Source organism: Megascapheus bottae, chromosome 21 (genome assembly GCF_031878675.1).
Source record: "Megascapheus bottae isolate mThoBot1 chromosome 21, mThoBot2.hap1, whole genome shotgun sequence".
In the NCBI taxonomy this organism is placed as follows: domain Eukaryota; kingdom Metazoa; phylum Chordata; class Mammalia; order Rodentia; family Geomyidae; genus Megascapheus; species Megascapheus bottae.
This window is the reverse complement of record NC_143529.1, coordinates 18,973,621-18,985,665: the sequence shown is the minus strand read 5'-3', so window position 1 is coordinate 18,985,665 and position 12,045 is coordinate 18,973,621. Positions and strand designations below refer to the sequence as shown.

General features: G+C 34.4%; 1 protein-coding gene across 1 annotated transcript in view; it reads left to right on the top strand.

Annotated features, from left to right (window-relative positions):
• Erbb4 (erb-b2 receptor tyrosine kinase 4) overlaps positions 1–12,045 on the top strand; it is a 972,219-nt gene that overhangs the window by 709,024 nt on the left and 251,150 nt on the right. The window contains exons 6-9 of the mRNA XM_090354754.1: positions 1,185–1,303; positions 4,535–4,676; positions 6,286–6,399; positions 8,390–8,516. Coding sequence (XP_090210880.1) covers positions 1,185–1,303; positions 4,535–4,676; positions 6,286–6,399; positions 8,390–8,516 — 502 coding nt within the window. The remainder of the gene's footprint in view (positions 1–1,184; positions 1,304–4,534; positions 4,677–6,285; positions 6,400–8,389; positions 8,517–12,045) is intronic.

Genomic DNA, 12,045 nt, shown 5'->3' with positions numbered 1-12,045 from the left:
TTTACAGCCCAAAATATAATAAACTTTACTACCCATATTTTGCAGTCTACATTAATTACATTTAGTGGTATACTGCCAATGAATAAATTAGTTTAAACTCAACCCAAATATTTTAATGCACCCAAGGAAGTAATTTACAGAGGATAATAAATACAAAGGGAAATTCCAAAGAAATATTTGAGCAAGGATAGAAATTAATAAAGACTAAGGCAATTATAAGATAATGTTCCTATGGAGGCCAAAGTTGCCTCTTTGATTTCCGCACTCTCTTTCTCCCAAAGGTCTCTATCATTATAAACTATGAATATAGTTTGATTAGTTTATGTGTATTAAGTAAATACTGCTTGTTAATCAACAGATGCTATTCAATGATTTGCTTTAGGATACTCTCTCATTTTTCCTGCATACATCTTTGAAATGTTTTAAAAGGCACACCAAGTTTAAAAACCAAGTCTCATCAAACAATGTAGACTTGTTCTTTATCCTTTGAAACATTTCAAAATTCTCTGACCTATTTAAAATTTTTATACATTAATTTTCTCACTTGAGAAGGCCAGACCAAGCAAATAAATGAGGGGGAAATTCAACATTTTTTTTATAGATACTCCAGGTCATGGCAGAGTTAAAATTCAAATTTAAAACTTAGGGATATGTGTCTAGCATTAAAATACGATGTGACTTGAGGGATATGAGTGTTGATTGTACTCAAAACCACTATTTTCCAGCTGATCAAGGCCTGCCAGTTAGAAGCAAAATGAATAGACTGTCCTGTGATGACACCTATTTCAACCACAGTAATTTGATTATTTAACATATGTTTGCTACTATCATTCGTGGCCCTTTCTACATCCAAAGAGCTTTCTTTAATCTGAAGGAGAAAAACTATACTCAACCAGCTATTCCTGACAAAGATACTTGCTTCATATAGTCTCGAGTCCTAATTAATTCACCTAAATCATTTAGATAAAAGACAGGGAAAGCAATATAAGCAAAATATACTGACTGGGAAGAGTTAAGCGGTTACAAAACTCTGATTGAGTACCGATCATGTAATGCTACGAGAAATACGAACAAAAGCCATGTCCAGGGTTTCAGAGCTCCGCGGTTTTCGGTGGCTCTGTATTAGCGCAGCACCACTCTTGGGTGTCTGACTTTGACCTGGGTCCCATCTCTGTCTTCCACAGTGACCAGGACCGTGTGTGCGGAGCAGTGTGATGGGCGATGCTATGGTCCCTACGTGAGTGACTGTTGCCATCGAGAATGCGCCGGAGGCTGTTCAGGACCTAAGGACACCGACTGCTTTGTATGTGGCCATTGTCCCTTTCCTTCTTCCTCTTCTTCCTTGCTCTCACGCATATCCTATCATGAGCATCAGCTTAGGGAGAACTCTAGCTGGACTCTGCGAGAATTAACCAAGGTTTCTTCCTTAGGAGAAGTCATACCTCACTGGGTTAGCAGTTGATTAACTGGAATGGGTATGTGTCCCACGTGAATTCTGTCTGTCTGGTTTAATTCGTATTAAAAGTCAACATCTATTGGAGTTCATGAAGGAGATTATATTTATTGAGATAGCTTTTGTAGAATTTGAGCACATTTTCTCTGAATATGTAGTCGTACTCGTTTGTGTAATTGCATCGTTGATTCCCAGCAGGACAATTGTTTTATTTCTTAAATACGAATTTCATGATGGCAGTGGATAATTTTATGAATTTAAACATTTCCAGTGTATATTATTTGCAAACTCAAGTAATTCAAAAATTTTAGAGTTGAAAATATACACGTAAGGCAATTTGTATGCTAATCTGTATGATTTTTTTTTCAAGAGGACATTTTTACTTCCTGAAAACTGACATTTATATTTTGTTGAAGATACTGTTTAATTACATTTTGGTTGCATATCCTTGATATAATTCTTATTCTTTGGAATACATAAAAACAACTCTGTTGGTGATAGTTAATTCAATTTCAGACACCAGGACACTAGCTTCTTTTTAAAGTCAGAATTTTGAAATGTAAGAAATTACTTTTTTGTTAAACATGAACACAAAAAATTGTATTCTTTACTTTTCAAATGCACTTGAGACTTGCGTTAGAATCAGTCTCAGAAATGATACTTGAAATGATCAAAATAAAAACTAGAGCACTTACAATGATTACTTAAATATTTAATACTATAAGAACCTTCATTTCTCTACTACAGTTCTGTAGGAAAAGCAAATACAAAGTAGAAAAGTGGATAGAGACAATGAAGGGAAGAAAGTCAAAAATGTTAAAATGAAGAGCCTCAGTAGGTCTAATACCAAGAACTATCTCCCCTGTTCTAAGTGAGAACAAGACAGGACAGAGGCTGGATTTTTGAAGACACTTTTTCTTGCAGATATTATGTTAGTAATTCCAAAATAGTAGCAACAGTAAACAGCACTAGCAAAACTTATTGGGCTGAAGATTACACTGATTTTTTTTTTCATGGTTTTGTGATCATGAGAAGTAGAGTGCCTCATGAGCTTCAGAATTCCCATTTCATTACTTTTATGGAATGGTTGACTGGTTCCACTTTGGCGTTTAGTACAACATGCTCATGAACACCAGTCCAAAGCTTGCATCTAAGTTACACTGTGCTGGCATACTGCTTCCTAGGTAAGTTTGCTTTATTCCTCTGGCTTATGTGCTTTTGTTCCTAAGCAATCTATGCACAACATTGCATAAAGTATGTCAGGAAAGCCATTATAAGAATACATGAGGTTTCGTAGCCATAAATTAAAACTTACTGAGCTTTCTAGATTGGTTTTTAATAGATTCCTCCTAGAAAGTGTCATCTTAGTGACTAATGTATCATCAGCGAGTTGTGTTCCGATTATGCATCTAGTAGACTATCATCAGGAAATTGTCATGTTTGTGATAAACTGCTTGCTAAAACAACAATTGATGAAGCAAATGTGTTAAGGAAACAGAATAAATTAATGCTTATTAATAACTGTATGACAACTTATGATGAAATGTGAAGTTTGCATCAGCTTGCCTTCCAAATTCTAAATTATTTCTGTGAAAGCTTAATTTCTTAATCAAGAGAATTATCTCATCTACATTTTTGTTAATTGTATACTTATATATACTTTTCCAGATCCTTCTATTGACACCAGCGCTAATCTCTCACTCTCTCTTTGACGAGTATTTGTAATCCTAGCCATTTAGGAGGCAGAGGGGGAAGTTTGAGGGCAGCCTAGGCAAAGTCAGTGAGATCCTATTTCAAAACCAAAATACAAAAAGGAAAAATAAGGAGAAAAAAAGGTTGGGGACTTGACTCAAATGTCAGAGTACTTATATAGCATTCACGAGATTCTATATTCACCCCCATTAGCAGGGATCACAAATAACAAACATAACTCTCATATGTAAACTTGTTTTCAGGTTTTTACGTATGCTTAGAAATATTAATAAATTATTTTTAAGACCCAATATAAGCCATCAGAAATTAACCTATTTTTTTTTTTTTGGCCAAGCCTTGGCTTGAGCTCAGGGCCTGAAACTGTCCTTGGACTTTCTCAAGGCTAGAGCTCTACCACTTGTGCTTCAGTACCACTTCTGGCTTTTTTCTTTGTATGTGGTACTGAGGAATCAAACCCGGGTCTTCATGCATGGGAGGCAAACACTCTATCAGTAGGCCAAATTCTTGGCCTAAACATATTTTTAATGTAGTAGCTTTACATACAGTGTGGCATTATGACAAGGAGAAATGGCATTGCAGTTTGGTGTTACACGGCAAAACAAGATCAGACTATGATAATTAATTATGCATATCAAAATACCAAGGTAAGAAGAGTTTGAAGGTTTGCAGCCCCTTAGAATGAGTATGTTTAAGGAGAAATGAATACTCATTGCTGTTATACATGTTTTAAATTATAGCACTGGCCTTTATAACTATGTATAATTAGTTTATGTTGATTAGAAATAAATGTTCTCAAAAAGAAAAGAAAGAAATGGCATCATGCTTATGCTTTGACCTGATATGCAGTGTATGCCCTCTTGGTAATTCACCAGTCACAAATCTTTCTTTACACCCAGTTAAATTCTATCCATCCATTTTCTCACTGTACAGTGATGGTTTCTGTACCTAAGGGGCCACTTTTACTACTGATCTCTTCAAATAGCCACTGAAAAAAAAAGCTGAGTTTACACTATACATAATGACTTTTAATCATTGTCAACTTAAATAATTCTTCACTGTCAACTAAATCTAATCCTTTATCTGGTTTAAAAAATGTACAAATAGTAAACAGTCTGAGACACTAGTAAGCACTAGAGACAATAGATGGAGATAATATTAAATAAAAGTCGAGAAATTTATTACCCCAAATGTCATTAAAAATATCAGATTCTACAACATTTATCAAATTGGTGTGTGTGTGTGTGTGTGTGTGTGTGTGTGTGTGTGTAATAATCAAGAATGCAACCATCTCACAGAAGTCACACCAGTGTTTGATTAAAGTTTTTATGACGATTATTGGTAATGAAATAAATATTTGCTCTATTGCAGGCCTGCATGAATTTTAATGACAGTGGAGCATGTGTTACTCAGTGTCCCCAAACCTTTGTGTACAACCCAACCACCTTTCAGTTGGAGCACAACTTCAATGCCAAGTACACATATGGAGCATTCTGTGTCAAAAAGTGCCCACGTAAGTGACAGAGCAAGACTACCCACATTAATACCAAATCATTTAGCAATGAAAGTATTGAACATAAATTCATTTTTAGTTTGAGACATAAACCTTAGAACCAAATTACCTTCAATATAGGCATCTTGACTTACATTTCACAAATAAGGATATAAAAGCTCAAACTAAATGATCAGTCTAAACTTTGAAGTTGGCATGAACAGTTGTTGAACTGCTTACTGTTATCAAGATACCTCTGATGTCTCTGCACCTCTTGATATGTCTCTGGAAAATTCATTAGGTTGGGTAAATGACAGAAGGCCATATAAATAAATAGGATCTACTTCTAATAAGAATAAATTCATATCTTAATTTAGTATTGATAATGTACTTCTACCAGAATGTACCATTATAATTGACAAACCACATCAAATCTTAAAAAATGATCAATGTAAATATATATTTAAGATTATTAGTGAATCTGTAACTCTTTGGGGGAATTAAAAATAACCAATACTCAGCAGAGATAGGTAGAGAAATTGTGGTCCAAGGTTTGCCCCAGTAAAAACAGAAGTTTATCTAAAACCATAATGTATTCCCATATCCTAGGCTCACTTCATTTCTAGAGCATGCCATATATTAGAAGCTAAATTGACTCATTTCTTCATACTGGGAGTGACCTGTTCCATCCCAGAACTATGATCTTTGGAAGAATTTTATCCTAAGTCAGTCTTCTAAGTCCATTCCCCAAGGAAATTACACAGAAGCTAATGCTTCGTATTCTCCTGTCTGCTTGTCATAGTTCTTTCTCAGACTCTATGAAGGAGAAGTGTAAGCTAAGTGAGAGTTGGTGACATGGGAGATGGGGACATGTCTCTTTCCTGCTATGGATTCCACTCATGTCTGGGGAACTTTCATACCATAGCATATAGAATTCACTACCTGAGCAGAGATGTTGTTGCCTCCAACTCTAAAGCATCCTGACAGGTGTAATATTTTCCTGTTATTGTGAAAGATTTCTGATGACATAGTTTTTTTTTTTGGACAAAATGTCCTGACATACCATGCATCACTGCTCCCCTGAGTTTAAGTAGTAATATATTCCTTATCTGATTGGCACACCTTGCCTAAAGTACTACCTTTTACAAGTTCACTTTGTTTCGTCATGAAAATAATTTTTTAAAAAAAAACATGACAAAGCATCGGTATGATGTATTGAAACACAGTCCCTGTTTTAAACATTTCCCCTTTGGATATGGTGTTCATGAACTTGATCCAAGGCAGTTTAACTTAATCTGTATTTGTGCTTCATGAACTTGAAATATTTTTAGACTTCCAGCTTGCATCATGACATGAAATGAAGTGGAACAATTGAGAAACACAAACTAAATGTCATATAGTTTTCAAAGTCAATAAAAGAAATCCACTCTGTCTTGAGGGCAATAGTCGCCGAGGAAGGCCTCGTTGCACTAGGATTTGAATGTAGGAGATGGGGGTAATGTTTCTCTCTGAGATATTTGAAAAAGGAACACAACTCTTCTATAAACTATCAGTGATGCTAGCATTTCCAAGCCCCAAACTTGATGGTGGAGTATCATATTATTGTTTTGTTATTTCTTTATTCATTCAGATAACTTTGTGGTAGATTCCAGTTCTTGTGTGCGTGCCTGTCCTAGTTCAAAGATGGAAGTAGAAGAAAATGGAATAAAAATGTGTAAACCTTGCACTGATATCTGTCCAAAAGGTGAGTGAAATTATCATAGCCAAAAGCTCAAGATACTTTGGCCAGAACAGTTCCTATAGTAAAGTCTTTTGTTTACCTTTTATTAGGCCAATGTATTAGACCCTTAGAGTAAACCCAGACTTAGAATGGAATTGAACTCACGGCACACACACAAACTCACTTTCCATGACTTTGTAGCCCTGTAAAATATCAACTAACTATATTTATTCCTGGTTTTTAATTATGTTTATTAAATTAGCCCCCCAAAAAAGTAAATTAAAATTAACTTTATTTTATTTTTGTTTCTTCAGGACAGGGGACAAAATCTAAAGCCTCATGCATGTTAGGTAAATACTCTACCGATGAGTAGTATCCCCTTTCTTGCATTTTATTTAAGTAGAAAATAAATATTAGAATTATTGTACAAAACCAGTGATCAATGATCCAGATGATTATTTTAGGGTCCTAGCACATATTGTTTCCCACTGTGTACAGCATGTTTTGCTGGCTACAAAGAGGCATGCAAGCAAAAAGCATTTGCTCTGTAGGTCTTAAAGCATATTTTTAAAGGTATGTGAAATGACAAGGACGTTTACCACAAGTATTAAATAAATGATGCAGATAATTCAAGTGATAGAAATTTATAGAGGACGAAATTCCTTCCAGCTCTGAGTGTTCAAATTCTTCACCGCAATAAAACTTAAATTAGGCAGCACAAAAGTCTAGGTGAAATCTCCAACAAGTTATTAGGCTTCTCAAAGTTTTCAGGAATGTTTTAAATAGGAGAAAAATTCACACTTTTATACTATATCCCCTCCCTCCCTCCCTCCCTCCCTCCCTCCCTCCCTCCCTCCCTCCCTCCCTCCCTCCCTCCCTCCCTCTCTCTCTCTCTCTCTCTCTCTCTCTCTCTCTCTCTCTCTCTCTCTCTCTCTCTTTCTCTCTCTCTCCTTCTATCCTCCTCATACCTGCCTTTTATCTTTTCTTTTTTCCCTTTCCTTCCACCTCTCCCTCTTTCTCTCTGTAAATACACAGATACACATTAGCTATTTTTAATCGTTTGCAGTGGGGGGAAGAACACAAAGACATACTTTAACTTAAAAGTAGAGGCTTCAGAAAGCATAGGTGATATGGAATTTAAATATAGAAATTTGAATGGACCTCTTTATGTGATATATATTCTTCATTGCACCATTTTTCAAATTAAAAATTAAAGGAATTATTTTACCAGTGATTAATGTTGAAAATATTACCAATAAGAATATTTTACAATGGATTGAAAAACAGGTAGTTTTATATGATAAGGAGAAAATATTGACAGAAAGTATTTTATTTTAGCTGTGGACATATGTTGTGTGTATACACCGGATCTTTAGCTCTTATCTGAGTTGAACTCAAGGCATCACTCTTGCTTAGGTGACATGCTCAAGTGGTGCTCTTTCTACCGGAACTATCCATCCAACCTGATATTTTGCTAGTTTTCCCCCTCCTCTTCCCTCCTGCCTCTCAAAAATGGCATCATATAGACTTCTCAGCCTGGACTGCCTTCAAACTGTGATCCTCTAGATTTCTGTTTCCTGGGCAGAATTGCAGGCAGTTCTGGTGCCCATTTGAAATATATTTTTAACTTTTATTTTAAGTAGTCATACACCAGTATTTCAATTTCCCAAGTCAGATGATAAATACAATGCATGTTGATCCATTTCCCCCTTTATCATTCTTCCCATCTTTTTCAAATGATTTACACTCATAAACTTATAGGAAGATACTGGAGCAGACTTAACAGTTTACATACTGAATAGAGAACAATTTTAAATGTCTAAGGATATTGCTAATATGGGTAAGGCCCATATTAATCAGGATGAAAAAGAAACCCCTTTTTTCCCCAGAAATAAAACTATAATACAATTTTTATTTTTTTTTATCAAATGCTGTTCTTTTGTAAGAAGATTATGATGGTTTATTGAATTAAAAATGAGATTTTTGCTCCCCTGACGGAGTTTTATTTCTGCAGCTTGCGATGGCATTGGCACCGGATCACTGATGTCTGCTCAGACTGTGGACTCCAGTAACATCGACAAGTTCATAAACTGCACCAAGATCAACGGGAATCTGATCTTCCTGGTCACTGGAATTCACGGGTCAGTGTTCGAATTGTGTGTGAAAATAATTTGTAAGAGGTAGACTTAAATGAAGAGATATCATAGCATTGTCTGTCTGGTTTTTCTTAACCCAGAAAAGTTTTAGCTAGCCTAAGGACTGTTTGTTAACACAAAAAGGGTCAGGTACCCAGCAGGGATGGGAGGCTACACAGTTGGAAGGCATCTCAAATTCCTGTTTGGTGATGCTTAGGTACACAAATATAAACTTGTATAGCAGCTAAATGGATATGACAGCAGACTGTAAAAACCCATAGTCTTGGTTTATTTTTAGAGAGTTTAGGACAATTGTATGAATTCACAAGTTGGGGGATGTCTTTCAAATGTGCAGTTGGCTAAAGGTAGGTAACATAAATGAATGTTCTAAAAAATAAACCCACATGAAACAAAGTAATATGACATGAAGCAAAACGGAGACTCCCTTGAATACCTTTCAACAATTATTTTTTTTTTCCAAATGGATTTTCTGTTCATTATTCTTTAGTTAGGAACTTCCTCCTACTACTAGCAATCTATAAAATGTATTTCATTCTGGTAATACAAACTGGTTCATTAACTAGGATCTTCCATGAGAGAACCACACGCCAGTTTCGACTGGAAAAAGCAACCATGTTTATATTTTTTGAGTTGTAATAAAAACATCAATAATTTTACCATATATTTTATCTTTTTGTCTCTATCATTATGTATGATCCTTCAGTGTTAGTGCTACAGGCTACAAATGCCAAATGAAACTCACATTTCTTTCTTTATTTCATTTATTTATATATAGATATATGTATATATATTTTGGTCAGTTGTGGGACTTGGTCTCTAGGCCTGGGTGGTGTCCCTGAGCTTCGCTTTTCTGGTGGTTAATTGGAGATAAGAGTTCCAGAGACATTGGTGCTGGGGCTGGCTTTGAACCGCTACCTTCAGACCTCGGCCTCCTGAGTAGCTAGGATTACAGGCATGAGCCTCCACACCAGATTTAAAACTCACATTTCAATTTTAGCTCTTGTTCTAAATATATATCACATCTTTCTAGGAGCAACATAATTTTACACATTGTGAATATATATGTCAAAATAAGAGCAATAAGAATAGTGAACTGTATTTCCTTTCAGTAAAATAAATTATCACTTGTATTATTGTATATATTTTTTCTTTTCATTAAAATATAGCTTTTAATGTAGTCTATGTCAGATGCTACAATAGTATAATATATATAGTAGCATACCATTTGGTGAAACACATCCATAATCCCAGCTCCTTAAAATGAGGAGGTAGAAGAATTGAAGCTCAAAGTCAGCTCAGGAATAGTTAGCTCATGTGTCAAATGCCCTGATTTTATTCTTTAGAATAATAATAAAAATAATAATAATAGTCAATAATACTTATGGTAACATTTCTAACTTTCTTTTCAAACTTGTTAATTCTTATTTCTCCCATATTTTTATATGGCACTTACCTATTGGAGTTGCAAAGGAATAGCCATTTTGAAATCAGACCTATTCAATTTATTTTATCATAGTACATAATAATCCACTGAATCTATTTTTTTGTTGCTTTCTTAGTCTCCATGGTTCACTGGGTAGGGAACTGTGTTATTAGGTACATTCATGTAATTTTATGAATATATTATACAATAATATCTCATTTTTGTTATTTTAAGCTACATATCACATTAATAAGTACCATTTGTTAATAATGTCTTCTGAAAAATTAAACATAACTACTTGATTCCTGTTTCATTCTCTCATGTAACTATGATAAATACTATAGTTTGAGATCCTTTACTGGATAGTAAACAACTTGTAGTCATATTGTCATGATTTTCATTAGGCACTTGCCTAATGAAGTTTCATCATTTGTTAGGCCAATGCTGCTTTTTCATGTACATATATATATATATATATATCCTATATTACACACACACATATATATAAAGTATATATATGAGTGATTTTGTTACATATATGTACACACATATATACCTATACATATCTGAAAGCATTTTATAGCTCTTTTTCAATTCTGAAATGAAATCTATAGGGATTGAATGCTACTACCTACATAATTATTTTATAAAGACTCACAGTTCTATGGTTGGGGATTGAAGATGAATCAAGAAAAATGTGATAGACAATAACACAGGTATTGATAGGAAAATGCTCAGCTTCCATTTGTGATGAAAAATGAGATTTATGAAACATAGAATTAGGAGTCATTCTGGATATGAAACACAGGAAATAAAGAGCAGAGAGATAGCTGACCTTTAGAATAATAAACAATAACCAGGCATGGTATTGCATTAAAACAAAGGCAGAAAGAAATAACTTTCAATGAAATTGAAGCAATATTCCTAGGGCATTGCACACAAAGTATGGCCCAGCTTTAAGCTTGCTCATAGGAAGTTCCATATATATATATATATATATATATATATATATATATATATATATATGGAGAGGGAGAGAGAGAGAGAGAAAGGGAGAGAGAGAGAAAAGAGAGAGAGAGAGAAAGAGAGAGAGAGAAATATAGATACAGATATGTTAAAGTGTTTTAAGAAGAGGCAAAGCTTTCCTGAAAGATTCATCCAGCAACCTCAGATTACTACAGAAAGGCTGTGTGCAGCAACCTCAGTCACTATTACAAAGGAAACACCCTCAAAAGTCTACAGTTCCTTAGGACATTACAGATTTTCATGATTGAAAGATGTTTAAAGTCACCCGCTAATGGTTAAAAGTTTTAGCACAAAATTATGGGTCAAAAGATTTGGAAGCAACTCAGTTGAATGAAATGTCACATGGTTGTTTTGTCTTAGTTCTTCAGTTTTAAAAATTCTATATCTGTATTAAAGATGATTTTTATACATTCATATATTTACCTGGTGCCAAGAGTGAGGGAATTGTTTAGCAAACAAATACAAAACAAATGGAAATGAATATCCTAAGGGGTAAAACTTTTTAAAGAAGGAACCATGCATTGCACATTATAAAGCTTTACACTATCTACTTTTAAGAAAAAAAGTCTTGGTATATCACACAAGTAACAAAAATGATACAGAACCAAATGACTTTCATTTTGAATAGAAAGTTTAGAAAGCACATCTTAAAGATAGAATGAGAAAATTGAAAATGCTGAGTTGGTGACTTGATCCAGACAAGACTGGGTTCTGATCTGCAGCTTCATAACGACAAACTTCCTTGTGCTGAATGGCTCCATTCTTGTCAAACACTCAATAATGGATTCATTGAGTCATGTGTCTATGTTTTCATGAGCAGATTTAATGAGTATATTTTATATCGATTGTGATGGCAATTAAAGATTAAAAATTATTCAGAATTGTTCTTCACAGTACTGGAAAATAATGTAAAATCCTAATCAATGTCCCTCATCTTGTATTCAGTTTTTGCCTTCACAGTCATTAAATGCACAGTTGTTCAATATGTATTTACTTGTAAATGGTCACGTTAGCAAAAATGTTTAATTCCTATTCTTATTTTTTGAAATATTGATAAAATTTCCT